Source organism: Notolabrus celidotus, chromosome 5 (assembly GCF_009762535.1).
Source record: "Notolabrus celidotus isolate fNotCel1 chromosome 5, fNotCel1.pri, whole genome shotgun sequence".
In the NCBI taxonomy this organism is placed as follows: Eukaryota; Metazoa; Chordata; class Actinopteri; order Labriformes; family Labridae; genus Notolabrus; species Notolabrus celidotus.
This window is the reverse complement of record NC_048276.1, coordinates 6,556,650-6,579,508: the sequence shown is the minus strand read 5'-3', so window position 1 is coordinate 6,579,508 and position 22,859 is coordinate 6,556,650. Positions and strand designations below refer to the sequence as shown.

The 22,859-nt window shown below is 37.9% G+C and overlaps 3 protein-coding genes across 8 annotated transcripts in view; 2 read left to right on the top strand and 1 right to left on the bottom strand.

Annotated features, from left to right (window-relative positions):
• The window catches only part of taok1b (TAO kinase 1b), a 31,079-nt gene extending 30,883 nt beyond the window's left edge, over nt 1–196 (top strand). Inside the window, exon 22 of the transcript XR_004631253.1 lies at nt 147–196. The gene's annotated coding sequence lies outside the window, so the exon portion shown is untranslated. The remainder of the gene's footprint in view (nt 1–146) is intronic.
• Nucleotides 197–1,032: 836 nt separating this feature from the next.
• On the bottom strand, nt 1,033–5,374 carry LOC117812671 (protein ABHD15). The gene is made up of 3 exons (XM_034683578.1): nt 4,646–5,374; nt 3,477–3,706; nt 1,033–1,836 (listed from the first exon to the last, which is right to left on the bottom strand). The coding sequence occupies exons 1-3, from the start codon at nt 5,372–5,374 to the stop codon at nt 1,125–1,127; spliced, it is 1,671 nt and encodes a 556-aa protein (XP_034539469.1). The 3' UTR covers nt 1,033–1,124.
• LOC117812177 (von Willebrand factor A domain-containing protein 7-like) lies at nt 3,153–22,627 on the top strand. 6 transcript variants are annotated; one of them, XM_034682798.1, is made up of 20 exons: nt 3,153–3,742; nt 4,655–5,066; nt 5,228–5,406; nt 8,680–8,802; nt 9,904–10,062; nt 10,231–10,433; nt 10,525–10,797; nt 10,890–10,983; nt 11,104–11,238; nt 12,919–13,105; nt 13,203–13,378; nt 13,586–13,698; nt 13,805–13,921; nt 16,746–16,955; nt 17,039–17,171; nt 18,382–18,531; nt 18,632–18,724; nt 18,814–19,079; nt 19,211–19,504; nt 21,213–22,627. In XM_034682798.1, the coding sequence occupies exons 6-20, from the start codon at nt 10,254–10,256 to the stop codon at nt 21,624–21,626; spliced, it is 2,835 nt and encodes a 944-aa protein (XP_034538689.1). In that variant the 5' UTR covers nt 3,153–3,742; nt 4,655–5,066; nt 5,228–5,406; nt 8,680–8,802; nt 9,904–10,062; nt 10,231–10,253; the 3' UTR covers nt 21,627–22,627. The 6 variants fall into 6 exon arrangements, with proteins under 6 accessions (XP_034538689.1, XP_034538693.1, XP_034538690.1 ...); XM_034682802.1 differs by lacking the exon at nt 4,655–5,066 and having other exon boundaries at nt 3,153–3,592; XM_034682799.1 differs by having other exon boundaries at nt 3,153–3,592; nt 4,655–5,406.
• The last annotated feature ends 232 nt before the right edge of the window (nt 22,628–22,859 follow it).

Below are 22,859 nucleotides of genomic sequence, written 5' to 3'. Positions count from 1 at the left end.
TGAATTTATGCCTGAGAACATTTGAAGATCTGATTTTTCATATATGTCAGACGTATATTTATTCAAATGTTGTCAAAGTTTCAGTTTTCAACCTCCTTTTGTTTTTTTAAAGCTATATTTTTGGCCTTTTTGCCTTTATTTTATAGGACAGCTGAAGAGAGACAGGAAATGTGGGGGAAGACAAGCAGGAGATGGTCGACAGGCTGGGAATCGAACCGGCGACCCCTGCGACGAGGACTGTAGTCTCTGCATGTGGGGCGCTTAGACCGCTAGGCCACCAGCGCCCCCAACCCGCTTTTTTATTTTGCACCACTTACTGGATTACTACAATTTGAGTCCTGTTAAGGGTACCCAGCAATGCCCTGGACAGGCTCCTCCAATATTAGCAGAACTCCGCTGCCAGGGTTCTCACGCACACCAAGCCCTGGCAGCACATCACCCCCACTCTCATTCACCTCCACTGGCTCCATGTAAAGTACAGCATCACCTAAAAGCTCCTCCTTCTCACCTACAAATCCCTGCATGCCCTCGCCCCCCCCAATACCTGGCTGACCTCCTCCACCAACACACTCCATACCGGAACCTAAGGTCTTCGGACCTGGGTCTCCTCTCCATCCCCCGGACTAAGCTGCGGACCTTTGGGGACAGAGCATTCAGTGTGGCAGCCCCTCACTCTGTTGAACTCTCTCTCTCCAGACATCCGCAGCGCCCCAACTCTGGACAGTTTTAAGAAAGCAATCAAAATACACCTTTTCCTCAAGGCCTTTCCCCATTAGATATCCCCACCTACCCCCCAGACCCCCTACCTGACCCTGTGAAGACACCTTGGGTTTCTTGAAAGGCGCTATATGAATATCAGTTATTATTATTATAATTACAACTTGATTCTTTTTAAAAATGTACCAAAATTTGAGATCAATTATTAGCATTTCTTATTTTAAAAGAACTTTAGCTTCAAAGATGCAGTCTAAGTGTGTTTACCAGAGATCCTGTGTCCTTTTTCTGTTAACTTTCCAAATCATGTCCCTTTTATTCATTTAAAACTCCAACCGCAGATAAAACTGTCAAAGAAAAACATAATTCTGTCCAAAGATGAAAATCTCTCATCTCAGATCTCCTTCTCCTTAGCGTGTGTAAGACCTCTTCCAGGTGAAGTTCTCCTCCTCCGCCTCCACGCTGCTCTCCTCAGGTACCAGCAGCCTGGGTCTCCTCATCACCGCGTTCCTCCTCCTGCGAGGAGGAGCCACGCTGCCGGCCCTGCCCCACAGCCCAGTCTGACTGAAATCCTCTGGTGGACTCCCAAAGGTCGCGTTCTCTCTCTCCTCTCTTTTCAGGAAATCTGCCACAACTCTGAAGTAGTCCAGAATAGCAGTGTGACTCCAGCAGTCCTGCTCCACTTCCTCGTTTCCTGTCCTTCCTCCCTCCGCCACCTCTCCTCTACCCTCCAGGGTGAACCCACAATGCCCTCCTCTGTCAGTCAAAGCCAGCATGAAGTAAGGGTTGCTTTGGAAAAGAGGGAGTGGCAAAGAGGAGGCAGGAGGGAGGAGGGGGTCATCACAGCTGCGGATACAGAGAACGGGCACTGCCACCTCATCTGCATCTCTCAGAGGTTCATTCCTCTCCCAGTACCCCTCCCAGTCCTGCGCTGGGTAGGCCCTCTCACCCAGCGCCCAGGCCACTGAGGGGGGCAGGCTTTGCAAGGAGGAAGATCCTGATCTCAGTCCAGGACTTGGTCGCTTGGTTGAAGAGCAGAAGAGAGATTCCTCAAAGTCTCTTAGGGATGAGCAGCTTAGAGCCTGATCCACATTCAGCACCCCTCTGAGGGAACTTGCATATCTAATGAAAAGACAATCAGTCTGTAATTAAGATGATCACACATCGACCAAATTACATGACGCCACAGTTAAAGTGAGAAGATCTGCTGCTGTTAAAATGTGACACTGCTGCGTTACAGGTTGCAAGTCCTGTTAAAATAGTGAATCAGACACATGCGTATCCCTCAAAGACCTAGACAGCCACCACCGGATACTTATTCCTAAATGTTTGAAAACTTTTAAAAACTCAGCTACAGCGGACATTCTCAGTTTTCCATTGATACCACATTTGTCTCATTCAGCATACTCAAAATAAATTCAGGAGAGTCTGGCGCCCCCAAAGATGATCTAGGTCTTTGTTTTATAATTTCTGGATGGATAAACAACAACAAGATGAATTATGGATGATGAAAATAACATAGGACAAAACCACTTCCTTTAAAGCATTACAAGTTGTGTTAAAGAAACCCATTCTCAAATATCACAGATCAGTTTGGAGAATGTTGACAACCATTTGAGCAATGAGCTGACTAGTTAGCTGTAAAATGGTAGCTAGCAGAAGATCAACTAGGTTGTTCCAAGAGTATAGCGACTTCACTTACTTTTAACTCTTCCTGTACCATTAAAGTTACTAACCATAGACCTTTCTGGAGTCCCTGAGCTCCCTTGTCTCGTAGGTTACTCTGAGTCGCTGCTCTGGATGTGCCAGACTCGCTACAACTACAACTCTCCGTCTCATCACTATCATCTCTCTCTCTTCATCTCCCTCTATCCCTCTCTCCAACACGGTCTCAGCAGATGTGTGTCTAACATGAGTCTGGTCCTGCTGGAGGTTTCTGCCTGTTAAAGGAAGTTTGTCCTTGCCACTGTAACTTGCTAAATGCTGCAAAGTGCTCTGCTCATGGTGGATTAAGATGAACACTCTTTATATTCAGGTGTTTATTCACCCATTTACACATAAGTATATCTCCCTGTCCCATTGGAGTTACTAAGCATAGACCTTTCAAGCTCCCTTGTCTCGTTGGTTCCTCTGAGTCGCTGCCGTAGACAGCCTGCTGCTGTGGACGTGCCAGACTCCAACTGCTACAACTACTACTATCTGTCTCATAACTATCATCTCTCTCTCTCTCTTCATCTCCCTCTATCCCTCTTTGCAACCCCAGCTCAGTCTCAGCAGATGTGTGTCTCACATGAGTCTGGTCCTGCTGGAGGTTTCTGCCTGTTAAAGGAAGTTTGTCCTTGCCACTGTAACTTGCTAAATGCTGCAAAGTGCTCTGCTCATGGTGGATTAAGATGAGATCAGAGATCATCCTGTCTTGATGTTTGGTCTTTGTTAATAATAGAACATAGAGTAGCCTATAGTTGATTAATTGACTCCTTTATTTTTTACAGCTCTTCAAAGGGTGATTGTTATAACATATCTATTTACATTCAGGCTAAGAGCGATGCATCATTTGGTTTTGTTTTGGTTTCTCGCTGAGCCGAAAGTTAGCTGGAGTCACAATCGTTGGGCTTCATAGTACCCAGTGGGAGACGTCATTAAGACTGCGTCCATGTTCTATACAGTCTATGGTCTGACCACAGCAGTGTGACATTAAAATAACACATTTAAAAACAAAGAATATTTTCTTCACTGACTCTTGTTGTCTCCATTTCTCTCACCTTCTGAGCTGCATTTTCCTCTGGAACGAAACTCCCCAACGGTAAACAGGAGGCATGGCTGTTTCAAACCACTGCTGGCCCAAGAGAACAGGTGAGATGGCTGCTGCTGCAGTAAGGTAAGAGCTTGACCCACTCTCCCCCAAGTAGGAAAGAAGAATACCTGAGCCTGAACCTTCGCTCACTGCGAATAGAGCAGAGGTCGGGTGACGACCGTGGATGTAAGCCACCGCCTGAAAATTGGAAGACATCAGAGATACTGCTGTCAGGTGATTTTAAAAAATGTGGAAATATTAGCTGTAAATGATGACAGAGTAGGAATTTAGTTCACACTTAGAATATCTGACATCTGACATCTTACTCAAACTGTATGGTCTCCAGAGTCAATGGATTTGACCATGAAAATGCCTTGTTGAGGAAAGACTATGAATATTTCAGCAAGACAAAACCAAACCACATTCTGAACATATCAAAACTTTAAGCCTCTGTAGTAGAAGAGTTTAAACTGGCCTGCAGTCCTAAATTGTCACCAATAGAAAACATCTGGTGCATCATGAAAGGATAAAATACGACAAAGGAGACCATGAGTTGTTGAGCTGCTGAAATCCTGTATCAGGCATATCATAAGTCCAGAAAATGGTCTCCTCGGTTCACTAACATTTGCAATGTTGTTAAAATAATTTTAAAATGACTACTTTCATAAAACAATATTCAAGATTGTATATATTGTCTTTGCACAACTTTCAATTTAAGGTTCAGTGTGTAGAAATGGGAATACTTAGTGAAATGTAGAGGTCAGATTCTAGACACTAGGTACACTCCCCTGCTCCCTCCTCCTGTCAGTGAAGCCTTCAAAGAAAATAAGCTCCTGTAATAATAATCAGTATGATTCTCCTTTTGTCAAGTTTTCAACATCATAAACTCCAATATCTATCAATACAAATTATTTTGTGCACAATAACCACCTTTAAACATTGTGTTTAAATGATTTTCAAACCATCAGAATCAGTCTTTAGGAACATTTTGCACAGCATCTTCAGATTTTTGGAATTGAGGTTGTGTGTGGAGAGATGTTTGAAAGCAGACGAGGAAGGCACAGTCACTTGATATTAGATTTTGGAGTATTTTTCTGCCAGCTGGTCTAAAACCCCAGTAAGTGGTTCTTTCTCTACCTGCTCTAGATCCGACGGGTCTCCAAACTCAGTGAGTCGAGCTGTGGTCAGCGGGCAGCCTGCTGTGCCTCGAGGGTGAAACAGGACCACATTAAATCCCTGATGTATGGCCTGCTGGCAGAGCCCCTTTAAGTGTGGTGTTGTCCCTCCCCAGTACTGAGGGATGAGGAGGAGTACAGGAGGGGTTGTGGTGAAGCAGCCCATCGCCTTCCCTCCCACCTGGATCTCCTTCCTCCCCTCCCACCTCCTCTTCTCAGCCGGTCTTATTCCCAAAGCCCAGTCCAGAGCCACGATCCCCCCATCTTTAAGTAACAAATGGTCCCTGGTGAACTGTAACAAGTCTCCATGAGGTCCAAACAGCAGGCTGGATAGAGTCTGGATGTGGGGGTCTCCTCTGGGCCATGAAGCCAGTCTAGGCCTGGTCAGTGAGCCGCAGTGACGGAGCACATATTTGGCCAACGCTGTCGGTTTACAGATGAGCCTGGGGCCATCTGAGGTCTGACTTGACCCCGACAAAATATCTGTCCCCGCTGACCTGGTCTCTGTGGTCCGTGTTGTTGTTGCATTATTGTTGAGTGGCAGATCCAGGATGAGGCAAATTATGACCCAGAGTCTCCAGCCTGCCGCCCTGACAGCCAGCCGTGTCCAAACGTGCACCCTGGGCCAGCGCAGAGCCAGAGACAGCAGCAGGAGGAGCAGGGACGGAAGGAAACACAAGACCAGCTCCATTTCAAAGGATGTGATTCCAGATTATTCCTCAGGTATCCAAAGAAGAGTCCTCTGTGAAGTTCTGCTGTGATTTCCTCAGCGACATCTGACCCTCATACTGCAGAAGCTGCTGCTCTGATGTCTCTGTGGTTGACAGATTCTTCAGTTTGTTTGGTAGACTAAAGAGAAATCTTAGAAAGGTGGCGTGAAAGAGAAACAAAGAGGAGAACAGGAGAAAGAATGAAAGAGTAAATTTAAAAGTGCTGCTCCACTTCCCCTCCGCTTATTCTCCTACCTCCATAAATCATTTACTGCAAACACAACCTCAGACAGAAGCTGAGCAAACACAGGCCGCATAAACGTCCCATTAACGTAAACATGAATGTAGTCTTTGACCTTGGTCCTGACTGGCTGTTATTTCTTCAACATTTGTCCCCCAGGTAGCTGGAGATCATTTTCAGAGATATGATTTGGTGACTCTAGTAAAGTTTGATTTGACAGTTTTACTTTAGTTCTAACTGTGAACATGGACAGAAAAATATCTAATAATGGATTAGTAGTGCTTTATAATAACACCGGGGAGTAACGCTGTGTGTTCAGGTCATATACAAAAATAATTCTAATCCTGTAAACAATATAATCTAGTTTTTAGAATTAGCTGAAAGACAAAGATTGTTCCTGTTTTAATGGAACAGAGACAGATCAATATATTTTCAGCTGATTCAAGATCAGCTAGAACTGATGTTGAGGTTTCTATGAATAATTAATGTCTTTAATAAATTAGATTTGATGTTGAGCTCTTAAATTGTACTCCATGTTCTGTCTTCTTGAAGGAAATCATCATTTAAGTAAAATTAATAAGAACTTTATTTGTAAAGCACCTTTAAACAGATGTTTACAAAGTGCTTTGACAAGCAAAGCATGGCAGCATTCAAATGACAGAATAAACCTTTAACAGACAGAGAGGAGGACAGAAATTCTAACAATGCAAAACACAAAATACAATGAAACAGATTACAAATAAATACAAATTAAACAGAATAGAGTGGTGAGAGACCAATAAATCATTATTATAGGGGTGTTAAAATATATAAATTACAATAAATAAGTAAATTCATAAATTAATAAATACAATTAAAACAATTAATCATATAATTAATTAAAAATAAATAATAAGTGAATTAATCAATACAATACATAAATAAGAATCGATCAAGTAATTATTTCAAAATAAATAAGTAAATAAATAAAATAAATAAATAAAAAATAATTAAAATAAATAATTAAAATAAATAAGTAAATAAATAAAATAAATAAATAAATAAAAATAATAAAAATAAATAATTAAAATAAATAAGTAAATAAATAAAATAAAGGCATTAAAAGACAATAAAACGGTTTTAAGAAGAAGATGACATCACATCAGAGAAAACAGAAAAGGATAGATTAAGAACATTAACATGATGAGTGAATAAAGAAATAATAAAACAATAAATAATCAAATACAATAAAAAACAACTAATCAGTTAAGTTGAGGTGACACAATAAAGACAGATTAATTAATTAATTAATTAATTAGAATAAATTAGTTAATAAATAAATGAAGGCATTAAATGACAATAAAAGGGATTGAAGAAGAAGATGACATCACATCAGAGAAAATAGAAAAGGATAAATTAAGAACATTAAATTAATAAATGAATTAGGAAATGATAAAACAATAAATAATCAAATACAATAAAAACAATTCATTAGTAATATTGAAAAATACAATCAAATTAAATTAAAAGCAGTTTAAAGTTGAAGTCACATAAAAGCAAGTCTGTAAAACTGAGTCTTGTGGAGAGATTTAAAAGAAGTCACTGACTGCGAGCCTTATCTCCTCAGGGAGGTCGTTCCAAAGTCGAGGGGCTCTGATAGAGAAAGCTGGAACACCCTTTGGATTTGAGCCTCGACTTTGGAATGACCAAAAGTGCCCCACCTGAGGATCTAAGGCTGCGAGATGGCTCGCATGGTGTCAGCATTTCTGCAATGTATTGTAGCTCAGGACACCACAGCTGTCATATACAACTATACTTTAAAAAGTAGACAAATATAAGGCGAAATAAAATAAGAATATCAGATTGAATATGTTATCAGTGTCACTCAGTACAAGCATGAAGACAAAGAAAATGTAGGTGAGGAACTCTTAATCATCAATATGTCAAAATGAAACCATAGACGTCTTTGTGCGAGTGAGTAGATTGCCCTCTAGTGGATGAAGAATGAACACCCCTGACACTTTTATGACACACTAGCATTTCACCTCCCACACATTCCCCCGCTCAGATAGAACAACCGCCTTCGAGTCATGCAGCTTCTTCAGAAAGAGTTTGGCATGGACTAAATAATATCTTGATCAGTTATAAACACCAGTTTGGCTGCACAGAAAGAGTGACAAGTATCAACAGATAAACCGGTCAGACAAGTTGCATGCAACAAACTATGACATTACACAACAAGAGTGACTTTGACTTATTCATGGAGCACCTTCAGTAACTTCGTTTAGAAAAGATGCAGACGAGCAAAAGGTGGGATTATCCACAGAAGATAAAGCCCTCTGACTTAGGTTGAATATTTGTTGATGAAATTGGGATGATGTTGTCCCTCTCTTTCTTACCTCTCAATACTATTTCAGTAAAATCAAATGTGAGCTCACTGAAGGAAACAACCCATAAACTTGTCCTTCTCCTATCAGCAGTAATCTGACAGGATGTGAGTAATGCATTGTTTTGTTGCTGTCCGTGACCATGTGGGTATGAATTACAAATACTTCCTCATGCTTTACTGCTCCTGAAAACCTTCTTTTATATTCTTCCTAAACTTCTTCGTAGTCACTGATGTCCTCAAACGACACTGAAATGTATGACCTGAAAACTCAGAGCAGTTTTCAGCAGCTACAAGGAAGATAATGAACTGAGTGTCTACAGTGTGTGTGTCATGAGTCTGAGATTGTTAAAGTACCTGTGGTTACAGAGGAATGAAAAGGAGGGAAACTCAGTGTCATGTCAGAGAGTCCTATCTCTGATCAGATTGCTCCATGGTTTGCTTTTTTCTACTGTAGTGAAAACAGAGGTGTCAAAAGTATTCACATTCATTACTCAAGTAGAAGCATAGATAGTAGGGTTTAGAAAGACTTCTGTAGAAGTTGAAGTATCAGCTCAAGCTTTTTACTCAAGTAAAAGTGTAAGAGGGCTGGTTTCAAAAGTATAAAAGTAATGTAAGGGGAAAAATGCCTTTAAGGACAAAAGCTAGAGTAACATGTTTCTTCTGTGCCCAACATCCAGACTCTATTATAACTTCTAAATGACGAGGAGCAACAGTCACATTATGCGCTGCTTACTTTGTTCTAAAAGGTGGAAATCTTGAGCCTCAACATAGAACAACTAATAATTAAAAAGCACTTCATGGTGAGTAATCAGTAAGGTAAGCTAAGGATCGTACAGGGTAATATTAAATCTTAAAAAGCATGTTAGAAATGTTGGAAAGTAATAAGTAAGTAAGGTAGCATGCTGATAAAAACAGCTGCTTCTGAAGCTCAACAGTCACCTCAGAGAGATTCTTCAGGACTGAGTTCATGCCTTTTTAAACACTTTAGTGGGCTATGTTTTAGTATTTTCAAGTTTTGTTTTCAAGTAAGATGTACTGAAAATAAGTTAAAAGTTAAAAAAGAAAGTTTGGAATGCATAGATATCTGTTTTATTGTAATGTTATAGATGAATAGATCATTACATGTCTCATGTTCTGATCACATCTCAGACACAGTTTGAAGTTTCAGCTTGTTTTAAAAAATGAAAGCGTGTACATTAGTTTGTGCACAGTGCAGCTCCTCTTTCTTTAATGTTTGAAAGTAAACCATGCCTAACAGCATTCATTTTGACATTTTCCTACTTATGTCACTTTATTAAAGGCAGTGTGCACTTCTCATTGTTATTAGCGTTTCCAATACAGTACAATTTTATTTATGATACTACTCACAAGTTACTCACTACTTGAGTAGGTTTTTCTTTAGGTACTTATTTACTCTTACTTAAGTACCTATTTTTACTAGTACTCTTACTTCTATTTGAGTCAATCTGCATTCTCTGTTTAATTTCCACTGCTTCATTTTAACTTGGTGTTACTTTTGCTTGTTGTTTTTATTTATTTTATTGTGTTATTGTATTTATTGTGTTTTAATCCCTCTTTAAAGTAGCCTTGAGTGTTGAGAAAGGCGCTTTTAAATAAAATGGATTATTTTTATTTTGATTATTATTATTATGATTATTATTAGTAGTGGTATTATAATTGTTGTTTTTATTATTATTATTATTAATATTAATATTAATATTAATATCATTATCAAACAAGAACGAGTAAGCAGACTTCAGTAAGAGCCTTACACATATTTAACAAACATGGGAAAACTGAAGCCAGCATTAATTAGGTGGTTCTCTCTTTATTAAGCAATCATAACTTGATTTACTGCTGATTTAGTTTTTTTAACTTTAGACATCATTCCTCAACAACAGGTCAGACAAGTCCTGCATGACCCCACCCTGGCAGCAACGCTCTTTAAACCTGCTGTTGCCACAATAATGATGCAGTGCAGAGGACAGCATCAACACCACACACTGTATGCCTTGAGCATTGATATCGTGATCGGGTGGCTGTGAGTCTTCACAAATAGAGTGAGTTTCATAATATGGGCTGTTGTATGGGGTGTGAGCATGGTGTTAAAGTTACTGCAATTACTCCACTGCATCAAAATGATATTGTTTTTGGATTTGTGTGAATTTATTTGAACTCACTGAAGTGATTTTTTGGGAGTTTGGAGTAATAGTTTCTCTCTCCTCCAGGTTATTGGACAGGTGGAGAAGTGATGTCTGAAAGAATGATAACATTGTGTGTCCTGCTCATGCTCACTGGAGCTCAGGGCTTTGGGATTTTACCTGGTGACTCTATGAGTCACCTGGAAATCACAGAGGCAGCCATTTTAAATGTCACTGTACAGGTGTGCCGTGCTTTGGCTGCAGCTGAGGGAGCAGACTTCTCTTTTCCTGTAGGTATCCCCTTCATCAGTGATTCTTTTTAACCAGAGTTACAAACATTCATTGTTGTAGTGTAAGCAACATGTAACTCTGTGTCTGCAGGCCCAGCCTTTCACTGTAGAGGGGGTTGCTGTCGCCTGCGGTACAACAGAATCCAGAAAGACCTTCCGCCGAGCCATCAGGCATATCATCTTCCACAATGTTCGAGTGGATCTCCGTCATGCTCTTAATGCCAGCTTCCACTTTGATGAAGAAATGTTTGATCAAGGGAGGAACATCATCAGTCAGGGGATAGAGGCCATCAAAGCAAGCAACGAGCAAGAGAATTATGAGACCGCCAGGCAGAAACTGGGAGAGATAATTCATCCTTTACAGGTTTTTGTTAGCATTATTTTTAAAAGCATTATGATGACGTTTTAAAATAGTTAAAGATGAATCATCCTTTCTTTTATTTTCTTTACTTAAAGGACTTTTACAGTCACAGTAACTGGGTGGAGCTGAAGAACAAACTCCCAAACTCCAATCTGCTCAGATCAGGCGTCAGCATTGGGAACCTTGCAGGTAAAGAGATGATACGGTGTCAGGACTGATAGCTGCACTGCTGAGGAATGCAGTTAGGATGAAAGTAAAGGCAATTTTACTAACAGAAGAAAACGTCATTAATACGTCAAACCTCCACAGATGAGAGCAGGGCGACGTGCCGCAGCTGTGATGGAGACAACTGCACAAACAACATCTTAGAGGACATCATTCAGGAGAAGGTCCTGACTTCTGGGTACTTCGGTATCGTGCCGATATCCTCAACCAAACCAAAAGGTGATGAATCATTCCAACACTGATGATGCAGCATTTTGGTTACACTGAGAGAGGAGTTTCACTTTAACATACACATGTTTTATCTCTTATTCTGAGCATGTTTTGATGAAAGCTGGTTACAACATTGCAGGTTATTTAAGGTTAAAGTACATTTCAAAGCTGTCATAAATAATGAACTCTCTATCTCAGAATCAGAATCAGAATCAGCTTAATCGGCCAGGTATGCTAGAACACACAAGGAATTTGACTTTGGTTAACTGTGCTCTCTTTGTACAAGGCATAGGAAGAAGACATACAAATAAAAAAAAAATGAAAAAATGTAACAATAAAATCAGCTATAAATACAAAAGAACAACAAATAGGCATAACTAATATATACAGGCTAAAATAATATGATAAAGTGCAGTGGTGAGTAGCAGAGGTAGTTTTTACATTAAAAAAAAATAGTAGTTAAATAATAAAATAAATAGAAATATGGAATTCTGCTTGGAGAATTGTTACATTGTATATTTACAGAGAGTGTTTATCTGACAGGTATGACACTGTTATGGTTTAGTGTTCATCAGAGTGACAGCCTGGGGGAAGAAGCTGTTCTTATGGCGGGTTGTTTTGGCGCACAGTGATCTGTAGCGCCCAAGCGTGCCGGATACGGCCCTGGTGGTGAGGCTTTCAGCAGTGTGACTGCCCCCTGGTGGCTGGCTGCAGTATAGGTAAAAAAAATCCGTCTCCCCCATTCATTTGAATGGGGGAGCAGTCAAACTTTAAAAAATAATTACACGTCGTACGAATGTTTCTCACATCTGTATGCTGTGGTGATATGTAGTTAGTATTTGACTGTTTTGTGTCCAAGGCCTCTTTTTTCTGAAAAGTTTATTTTTCGTTAGTTATTAGAGTTTAAAAAACGGGGTTTTACTTCCTGGTTTCCTTTGATTTACAGCCGCCGTAGAACGAAACTTCAAAGGGCACACAGCGTCTTGTGACGCTACGCTGTAGGGCGGAGCTTATTACAAAGGCTTCACAGGCTCTGGCGGCGCCCAGGAGGGGGATTTTTTGGCTTCAGAACTGTACAAAGGGAAGAGGCGGAGCAACGCTGTCCATTTTTATTTACAGTCTATGGTAGCGCCTGCCGGAGAGGAGGAGTTTGAAGAATTTGTGTCTAGGGTGTGAGGGGTCAGCGGTGATGCTACCTGCCAGTTTCCTGGCCCGGGACCGGTACAAGTCCTGGATGGGGGGCAGGTCGACATTGATGATTTTTTCTGCAGTCCTTATAGTCTGTTGCAGTCTGTGTTTGTCTAGTTTGGTTGCAGAGCCAAACCAGACAGTGATGGAGGTGTACAGAACAGACTGGATGATGGAGGTGTAGAACATGATCAGCAGCTCCTGGGGCAGGTTGAACTTCCTGAGCTGACCCAGGAAGTACATCCTCTGCTGGGCCTTTTTTCTGATTGTGTCTATGTGGGAGGTCCACCTCAGGTCCCGGGAGATAGTGGATCCCAGGAATCTGAAAGAGTCCACAGTAGGCACAGTAGACACAGTCTGCCAGTGTTAGCTTGAAATAGTTGCAACATTTGTCATGAGGCCATCCACGGTTTGTATGTTGGCATGTTAGTAACTGAACTCTGATTCTGGACTATGTCAAGTAAAAATACGTATTCTGTCATGCTACTTTTTAATTGAAAGGTAAATGCAGCCATGGAGGAGCAGTAGATCAAACCAGCACCATCGAACCCACAGGTGGGATCAACAAGGACAGTTTCGACGCCAGTCATGGACACCTGCACACTGAAGCAGCAAAAATGGCCACTGCTGCAACCAGTGAGCTGCTAGAGGACATCCGAAGTGCTGCTGGTGACCGGCCGTTCCTACAGTAAGACACATCTTCTGCTTGTTTACATTCTTTCTGTAAGGAGGCAAAGGCAGGGAGTTTTTATCTCTGTGTTTTTATTCATCTCTGTATCCCTCAGGATGATGGGACTGTCTAAAGGGTCGAATAAAGCTCTGTGTTTTGTCATCGACACCACGAAGAGCATGAGTGATGAAATAGAGGCAGTGAGGACCGTCACCACCTCTATTATCGACAGTGAGGTGGGAACAGAGAACGAGCCTGCAACTTACATTCTGGTACCTTTCAATGATCCAGGTAGGATTTAAAAATCGTTGAAATGACCTCCTTTATTGTGAAAGTTTCTGGTTTTCTCATGCATTTTGCTGTTATTAAAAGCATCGTCTTAGGGCTTGATTGCATGATATAAGTGGAAAGAAGTCAGCCTTGCATTACGCTGATAGGGTGAGATATAAAGTATGTTTTAAGAAACTTGTCCTTTTCATCTCTCTGAATGAAATTTAGAATTTGGACCTCTGATTAGGACAACAGACCCAAAGATCCTCGAGATGGTCCTCAACTCAATATCAATCGGTGGTGGTGGAGATGAGCAGGAACTGAGTCTCTCAGGACTTCAGGTGCTGTGATGTTCAGTAACTCCATTTTACACCAACACAGCTCCACATCAGTGTGCTCACAGTTAACACTCTCCTTGTTCTTTGGTTCTGTCTTGCTCACGTTTAGCTGGCTTTGGGTGGAGCTCCTTTCAATTCGGAGGTCTTCCTCTTCACCGACGGTCCTGCTAAAGACGCAAACCTGAAAAACTCAGTGACCTCACTCATCGAGCGGACACAAACTGTGGTGAGTGTCTGATCTAGTGTCTGTGTACAATAGCTGCAGTCATGGTGGGCTTAGAGCAGCTTTCCTTCACTGTGTTTTTTTACTTCTGCATGAAAACGTATTATTTACACTGAACAAGTGAAAATGTTCTTGGTAAGATTTCTTAAAATAAGATGTAATATTTAGAAAACTGTGATCTTAAAATTAGCAGGACAAACTTATTTTAAGCAATATTTGACCAGTATTTTAAAGCTTAGTGTCTCAGAATAAGCCAAGCCTTACAATTAGTATTTTTTTCTCAAAAAAAGATTTTTGCACTTATACATGTCAACTTCTTCATTTGAGATTTATTCACCTTAATTTGAGTTGTATAATGGCGGCACTTCTCTAGGTTTAAGTTTATCTTGTACTTGAAATAAGACTACAAAGTTGAATTTGAGCATGTTGAGATATAATGTCTTCTCATAGTGAGCTGGATATACTAATATTCAGTCATGTTGTTTTTTAGGATAAGCCAGCTATGCTCAAAAGTAGCTGTTTCATTGTGTGCATGTAGTTTGAGGATGGATATTTTTATCTGATTTAGAAGAAACAGTGCCTGAAAACTGAAACCCACCCTTAAAAAAAACAACTTTTCTTTCTTTCTTTCTTTCTTTCTTTCTTTCTTTCTTTCTTTCTTTCTTTCTTTCTTTCTTTCTTTCTTTCTTTCATCAATGGAGCTGTTTTCTGATACATTCTCCAATAAAAGTCATTTACTTAAATCAAGTAAAGGGTTTGTCTTAAATCAAGATTATCCGTCTTCTACAAATAAGATCTCAGCTTGAAAAATGTCTGAAATGTAAAATAAACCTTGTTTCTTTTAAATTAAAACTCAAAACAAAATCATGTCAAGACTGTTTGACTGAACAAGATATTTAAGATGTCTTAAAACAAGTCCCTCTATGTTGCTCAAATGTTACTTGTTAATTAAATGTATCTTAAATCAAGTGGGAGAAGACATTTTGACTAAAAATGAGACAATTTCACTTGGTAAGATTTTGAGTTTTTGCAGTGTACTATTTGTTATTGTTATTGAGAGAAGCACTGGATAAAATGCTGATTTGAACCACATTATTCTACACCCATCTGGTTGTTGCACCTTTGTGTGAGCCTAACCGGAACAACCCGAGTCATTTTGGCTTCTCTGAGCTTGAATTTCTCAAAATAATTCCACTTTTAAGTGTTTCAGTATTATTCCTTTTCGGTCAATAGATAAGATAAGATAAGATACTCCTTTATTCGTCCCACGACGGGGAAATTTGTGGAGTTACAGCAACAAACAAAAAGGTGTACAATGCAAGAATTTCAACAAGAATATATATAAAAAAAAAAATGTTCATCAAAGATGGCAGCTTGGCCATAATTCTCCTGTCAGCCACCACCTCCACAGGGTCCAGGACTGAGCTGGCCTTCTTCCCCATGTAGTTCAGTCTTGCTCTCCTGTATCCTGTCCACCCACAGCAGGTGAAATCCTTCCAATGTGGCGTTCATGTCGGGTAACACCAGTACTGTCCAGTTTCAGCTTCTCAGATGTGATTGTTTGGTCAATTTAGTCAGCTATGATTGTAAATTTCATATTTCTTTGGACGACTATCATTTGTGTGTTACATTTTAAAAGGCTAATATTACATATCTAAAATAAAATGCAGATAATTGTTAGTTGGAGATAGTTGCAGGCAGCTCTAATCTGCAAAAACACAAAATCTTACCAAGTGAAATTGTCTCATTTTTAGTCAAAATGTCTTCTCCCACTTACTTTAAGATAAATTTACTTAACAAGGAACATTTGAGCAAGATAGAGGGACTTGTTTTAAGACATCTTAAATATCTTGTTAAGTCAAACAATCTTGAAATGATCTTGTTTTCAGTTGTAATTTAGAAGAAACAAGGTTTATTTTACATTTCATACATTTTTCAAGTGAGATCTTATTTGTAGAAGACGGATAATCTTGATTTAAGACAAATCCTTTACATGATTTAGGTAAATGCAGTTTATTGGAGAATCTATCAGAAAAGAAAGAAAGGAAGAAAGAAAGAAAGAAAGAAAGAAAGAAAGAAAGAAAGAAAGAAAAGTTGTTGTTTTTAAGGGTGGGTTTCAGTTTTCAGACACTGTTTCTTCTAAATCAGATAAAAATATCCATCCTCAAACTACATGCACACAATGAAACACCTACTTTAGAGCATAGCTGGCTTATCCTAAAGAACAACATGACTGAATATTAGTATATCCAGCTCACTATGAGAAGACATTATATCTCAAAATGCTCAAATTAAACTGTGTAATCTTATTAAGTACAAGATGGTCTTAAACCTAGAGAAGTGCCGCTATAATACAACTCAAATTAAGGTGAATATATCTAAAATGAAGAAGTTGACATGAAATTTATTAGTGCAGAAATCTTTTTTTGATTGAAAAAATACTAATTGTTATCATTCCTTTCTTATTCTGAGACACTAAGCTTTAAAATACTGGTAACATATTGCTTAAAATAAGTTTTCCCTGCTAATTTTAAGATCACAGTTTTATAAATGTTATGTCTTATTTTAAGAAATCTTACCAAGCAGATTATCACTTGTTCTATTGGGAGATTTTTTTGCTTATTTCAAGCTAAAAGTACCTTGAAATCATTTTTTTGAGGGGCATTTTCTCCAGTGTACAGTATAATATATTTAAAGTAGCACTGTGAATATGTTTATACTGTAGCTTTGTAGTAAATATGTGATGTTTCTCTCACTCAGTTTTATAGTTATTGTAGGTCCTGCTGCTCTGGTTGATCTAGTTTTCACCTCCTATTTTTCTGTCCAGGTGAACTTTATCATTTCTACCTCAACATCGCCCAACAGTAGGAGGAGGAGGCGTGATGACAGCCAGCAACAACAAAGCAGGATAACAGCCTCAGACGCTCAGCTGTACAGAGAGCTGGCTCAGACGTCAGGAGGTCAAATGGTTGAAGTCACGAAGACCGAGCTCACAGAAGCCGCCAGCATCATCTCAGACACTTTAGACTCCTCTCTGGTAAGAAGAGCATAAAGATGGAATGACTGGTGTTGTCAGTTCAAGGACTGCAGATGTGTCATCAGTTGAATGTTATCTTCCAGGTGATGCTTCTTCAGGCAGCAAGAAGCCCAGGAAAAGACGATGCTTTCTCCTTTATAGTTGATGACTCAATAACAAACCCCACAGTTTACATCACTGGGAGCTCGGTCACTTTCACGCTCACCAGCCCCACAGGTAACAGACCTTTTATAAACTCAATCTCACTTCAGGATTAGCATTACAGTGAAGTCACCACGTGTTTTTAATTATTCATTTATTTATTTTGATAATTTAATTTATATACAGTATATATATATTTTTTTATTTTAATTTTATATTTTTATTCATTTTCATTATTTGTCCTTTTTTTTAAATGTGATCGTGGACAGAAAATGAATATTATCTCTTTCTCTTCCTGACTTTGTTTTATTTTATTTTAATTATTTTTTAATTATTTATTTTTATTATTTATTTTCTGATTTATTTTTATAATTTTTTAACTCTTTGTTAAATGTGATCATGAACAGAAAATGAATTGTATCTCCTTGTCTTCCTGACTTTTAAAAAAATGTAATTATTCAATTAAATGTTTTTATTATTTCTTTTTTTAATTTAATTTTATATTTGATTTATTTTTATAATTTTTCCCTTTTTTTTAACTCTTTGTTAAATGGGATCGTGGACAGAAAATGAATTGTATCTCTTTCTCTTCCTAACTTTTTTTTATTACATTTCAATTATTCAATTAAATGTTTTGTATTATTTCTCTTTTTTTTATTTTTATTTTTTATTCATTTTTATTATTTGTGGGTTGTTTTTTTTAAAACATTTTGTTAAACATTTTGTTAAATGTGATCGTGGACAAAAAATGAATTTAATCTCTTTCTTTTCCTGACTTTTTAAAAAATATATATTTTATTTTTTTATTATTTCTTTTTAATTGTTTTAATATTTTGATTTATCTTTATTATTTGTCCTTTTTTAACTTTATGTTAAATGTGACCGGGGACCACAAATTAATTTGATCTCCTTCTCTTCCTGACTTTTTTAAGATTTTAATTATTTAATTTAAATTTTTTATTATTTCTCTTTTTTAATTTTATATTTTTATTCATTTTTATTATTTGTCCTTTTTTTTCAACTTTTTGTTAAATGTCATTGTGGGTAGATTTATTTTTGAATTTTGCGTTGGAGCAAAGAGGAAAATATTGTATGTCTTGTAAAAAGCCTTAAAAATGTTAATCCTTTGACAAATGAGAAAACAATTAAGGAAACTTTGTCTACTTCAGTCATCAACAGAGTTTGTAGGAATTAATTATAACAATGTTGAACAGTCATACAGTATATTCAGGCATTTGAAAGTTGTACTTCCTTCATGCTTTATTTCATTCGTTTTGTTTTTCAGGTGAATCTCAGCAAAGCACAGACGCGACAGGATCACTGATCACATCCTCCCGATCTGTGGGAAACCTCCAGTCTCTGCAGCTGAGAAAGATAACTGGATCATGGGAAATGAAAATGATGTCAACTAACCCCTACACAATCAAAGCGATAGGTGTGATCTCCATTTGTATTAAAAGAACACTTGTTAGTTTGAGCCATTCAGGTCTTATCAAGTCCCATGAAACTGTCTCTAATGAGGGCTTTCTTTGCAGGTAAGAGTCCCATTGACTTCCTGTTTGACTTTGTGGAGAAATCACAGGGGCCGTTCCAAGGATATGATGCTCTCGACTCCCGTCCCAGAGCAGGTAACGGAAAGTGAGATAATGCGATATGCTGATGATGTGCCGATAAATCTTAATATTGTGAAATTTGATAACTTCCTTTTTCCTGTAAGGTGTCAATGGTAGCTTGTTGGTGTCTTTCACGGGAAGCGACACTGCCACAGTGACAGAGGTTGCTCTGGTGGAGTCGTGGGGCTCAGAGGAGATTAAAGGAGCAGTGCAGCCACAGGGGAGTGGGAACTTCTTGGTCCTTGTTGACAGGATACCATCAGCTGAGTTTGCAGTGCGGGTGAAAGGGGAGGACAGCAGCTCCGGAGCTTCAATGGTTTTCCAAAGGCAGTCACGCACCAACTTCAGATCCTCTAATTTGACTATTAATGTGAGTAACCATCAAAACATTGTAAGGTCAGAGGAACACTGCAACAAAATAGGATATTCAGCAAGTTCTGAATGTCCTCTTTGTAACTTTGACATCAATACTAACTGTTACCTTATTTCCTCTGCTTTTAGGCTGATTCTGACGGCATCATCGACCCGCTGACACCGTTCTCTGTGCCATTCTCAGTCATGGCTAATGGAGCAGGGGGAAACTTCACCATCCGGGCAACCAACAACCAACTTTTTCCCTCAACCTTTCCAACCAGTTTATTACTGGAAACGGGAAAAACTGCCAACGGTACGGTGACCCTCTCGGCACCTCGCACCACACCGTCTGGCACTGATGTCACCCTGACCATTGAGGCAGAGGCCCCCGATGGCGAGGATGTAAACTACATCGTGCTGCGTTCCACAGTTATAAACACGGTAACAGTCCCACTGAACTATCTGTTTAACAGAGTTGTCTTTTTTTTCAAGGAAAATGTTTAAAAATAAGTTCCTTTAAAGTCGTCTTGATCGTTACAACAATTCACAGAACCAGATGTTTATGAGGTGCTGTTTCTAAAGTTGTGCACACTGAAAATAACAACAACCTTTCTCCACCTTTAGCTCCAAAACCTCATAGAAACGTTTCTTGAATTTCTAAAAGTCACTTTTTTTCCACATTTAGAGCAATATTTGTGATCTTCTTCGCATTTATTTTATTCTAAAAAAAATATATTAAGTTACAATCACTTTTAAATCGAAATTCTAAATATAAAAATAAATGTTAAATGTTAAACTTAAATGTTATATCTAAATAAAAATGTTAAATGTTTAATATAAATACTGATTGTTAAATCTAAATGTTAAATGTTAAATCTAAATGTTAAAGGTAAAATATAAATGTTTAATATAAATGTTCAATGTTAAACATAAAAGTTCAATTTAAATGTTAAATGTTTGATATAAATGTTGATTGTTAAATCTTAATGATAAATGTTAAATCTGAATGTTAAATGTTAAATCTTAATTTAAAAGGTAAAATATACATTTTAAATATAAATGTTACATTTTAAATATAATTGTTCAATATAAATGTTAAATGTTAAATTCTAATGTTAAATCTAAATGTTAGATGTTGCTCTGCAATCCTAAATATTTGGCTAATATGCAAATTCACACTGCCGCCTAGCGGGAATACCAAAATAAGTACTTCATAAAGCGAAGCGATTGTTAAATCTAAATGTTAAAGGTAAAATATAAATGTTAAATTTAAATGTTTAATTTAAATGTTGATTGTTAAATATAAATGTTAAATCTTCATGTTAAAGGTAAAATATAAATGTTAAATATAAATTTTCAATTTTCAATTTTAATGTTAAATCTAAATGTTAGATGCTGCTCTGTAATCCTAAATATTTAGCTAATATGCAAATCCACACTGTCGCCTAGCGGGAATACCAAAATAAGAGCTTCATAAAGCGATGGTTAAATGTTAAATCTTAATGTTAAAGGTAAAATATAAATTTTAAATATAAATGTCAAATTTTCAATTTTAATGTTAAATCTAAATGTTAGATGTTGCTCTGCATTCCTAAATATTTAGCTAATATGCAAATTCACACTGCCACCTAGCAGGAATACCAAAATAAAAGCTTCTTAGGATCGCAGAGTAACATTTAACATTAAGATTTAACATTTACATTTAACCTTTAACATTTATATTTAATAATTTACATTCAGATGTATATTTAACATTTAAATTAACATTTAACATTTAGATTTAACAATTTACATTTAGATTTAACAATAATATTTAACATTTAACATTTAGTATTTGGATTTAACAGTGGTTGTAACTTAAATATATTTTTCACAAGAAGAAGTAGAAGAAGAAGAAGAAGAAGAAGAAGAAGAAGAAGAAGAAGAAGAAGATCACAGATGTTGCTCTAAATGTGATTTTTTTTTTTTAAAGTGACTTTTAAAATTCACTCTACGTTTTTATGACAGTTTTGATCTAAATGTGAAGGGAGTTGTTGCTGTTGTTATTTTCAGTGTGCTGAACTTTACAAACAGCGCCCCACATATGTTTCCATCCACACACTGCTGGTTTTAACTTCATGTCTGTTGTTGAACTTCTTCTCCCTCACAGATAACAGACTTCATTCAGCCGGAGTGTCAGCTGCTCACTCGTCAGTCCAACTGCTCCGGCTCTGTGAACTGCAGCTCGTTGATGTGGATGATCTTTGTGAGGGTGACTGATGGAGCTGAGGGGACAGGTGTCGACCATGTACGGCTCTTAAAGGGCAACGGGACCATAATCATCGAGCCTGCTGCTGACAACAAGAATGTAACAATGGTGCTCTACACTTCTGCGTGCTGCTCGCCTGAAATGGAGCTGGTGGTGGTGGATAAGATCGGTAATGTAGGCACCTGTTTCTACTCTTCTGATTCAAGTTCATCAGCTGCTTTATCTAAGTCCATCAAAGTTGCAGAGGCCTCCCTTCTTGTCCTATGCATCTTTGTATTTGGGCAACAACTACTCACAGAACTGGGACTACGGTGACGGCATCGTAAAAGCTTCACTGAATTATTCTATATTTATTTCTTCAACAATGAAGTATTTGATTATGTGTGCTGTGATAAAGCAAGAAGAGGAAAAAACACAACTTCAGGCAGATGATTCAGTCTCATTCCTGTTATCAACACAATTTACAAATCATAGCTATTTCAGGAAAGCAATGTTAAACCCATTTGTGCAACGGTCCTTATTTGACCTCATCTTGGGATCATTTATGTGTCAACTTGTTTGTGCCACAGATCTGACACAACTGTTATCCATAACTTTAAATTAATACATTTTTTCTGTCATCACTTCTTTGAAAATAGACACACAATGTTAATGAAATAAAACTATAACTTGTGATAAATGAGCTTCATTAAATCCTCAATGATTTCACTGATAAATAGTATTACATGCAGGGAGCACCATGGTGTGTGTAGACCCTTAAAGTATGAATAATTAGCTTGTTAATGTTGTATATGTTTCATCCTGGTGGTATGCCCGGGTCTTTTTTCTCTGTGGTCATGATGACATTGTTGCATTTATTATTTTTCTTGAGGCTTTTTCTGCAAAAGAAAAAAAGCTTGAGCTTAGAGAATCATATTTAGCAGAACCGAGCATGCTCAGTCGGTCTGTGTCTGTGCAGCACCTTACTCTACACTACAGGCTCAGCGTAGTGATGAGCTGCACACACTGCTAATCCTGTAATTAAGTCATGAACCAGGTATCCAAATAATGAGTTATGTCATCATGTTAGTGGTTGTTACACTACATTAGGTGCTTGCATACATTCATGCCATCCTACATGTTTTATTCAAGGCAGTCACACATTTTTGGACACCAGCTAGACATCAGAAGATCACATTTTGGACCGTTTTTTGTAAACAATCAGATGTTTTAATGATGTATTATCTTTATTTGGGTATTCAGGTATGTTGCACTTTGAATTGCCTTGTTGCCGAAGTGTGCTTTATGAATAAACTTGCCTTGCCTTGCCTATGTTAGGCTGTGTTTCCCCTAGTTTTTGATTTCATCTGCCCCCTAGTGGTCAAACTGGTTAACACAGATTCACATATTAACCCTGTGAAGCCTGAACCATCAAGTATTTGCCAGAAAAATCTAGTTCTTTGTAAATTGAGTGTTTATTGGACCTTCTGACAAATTTATAAAAAAAATAATTAAAAAGCTATTTCAATACATGAGGTTTAATTTGTATCATATTTGATACATCAGGCA

What these genes read in the sequence shown, in the direction of transcription:
- LOC117812671 (XM_034683578.1), bottom strand. Translation starts at nt 5,374, where the DNA reads ATGGAGCTGGTCTTGTGTTTCCTTCCGTCCCTGCTCCTCCTGCTGCTG. An exon ending in ACCCGTCGGATCTAGAGCAG is followed by an intron (nt 3,707 to 4,645) that starts GTAGAGAAAGAA and finishes TCCAATTTTCAG; the next exon opens with GCGGTGGCTTACATCCACGG. An exon ending in AGGAAAATGCAGCTCAGAAG is followed by an intron (nt 1,837 to 3,476) that starts GTGAGAGAAATG and finishes TCTTTTCATTAG; the next exon opens with ATATGCAAGTTCCCTCAGAG.
- LOC117812177 (XM_034682803.1), top strand. Translation starts at nt 10,254, where the DNA reads ATGTCTGAAAGAATGATAACATTGTGTGTCCTGCTCATGCTCACTGGA. An exon ending in ATCCTCAACCAAACCAAAAG is followed by an intron (nt 11,239 to 12,918) that starts GTGATGAATCAT and finishes TTTAATTGAAAG; the next exon opens with GTAAATGCAGCCATGGAGGA. An exon ending in ACACTTTAGACTCCTCTCTG is followed by an intron (nt 16,956 to 17,038) that starts GTAAGAAGAGCA and finishes GTTATCTTCCAG; the next exon opens with GTGATGCTTCTTCAGGCAGC.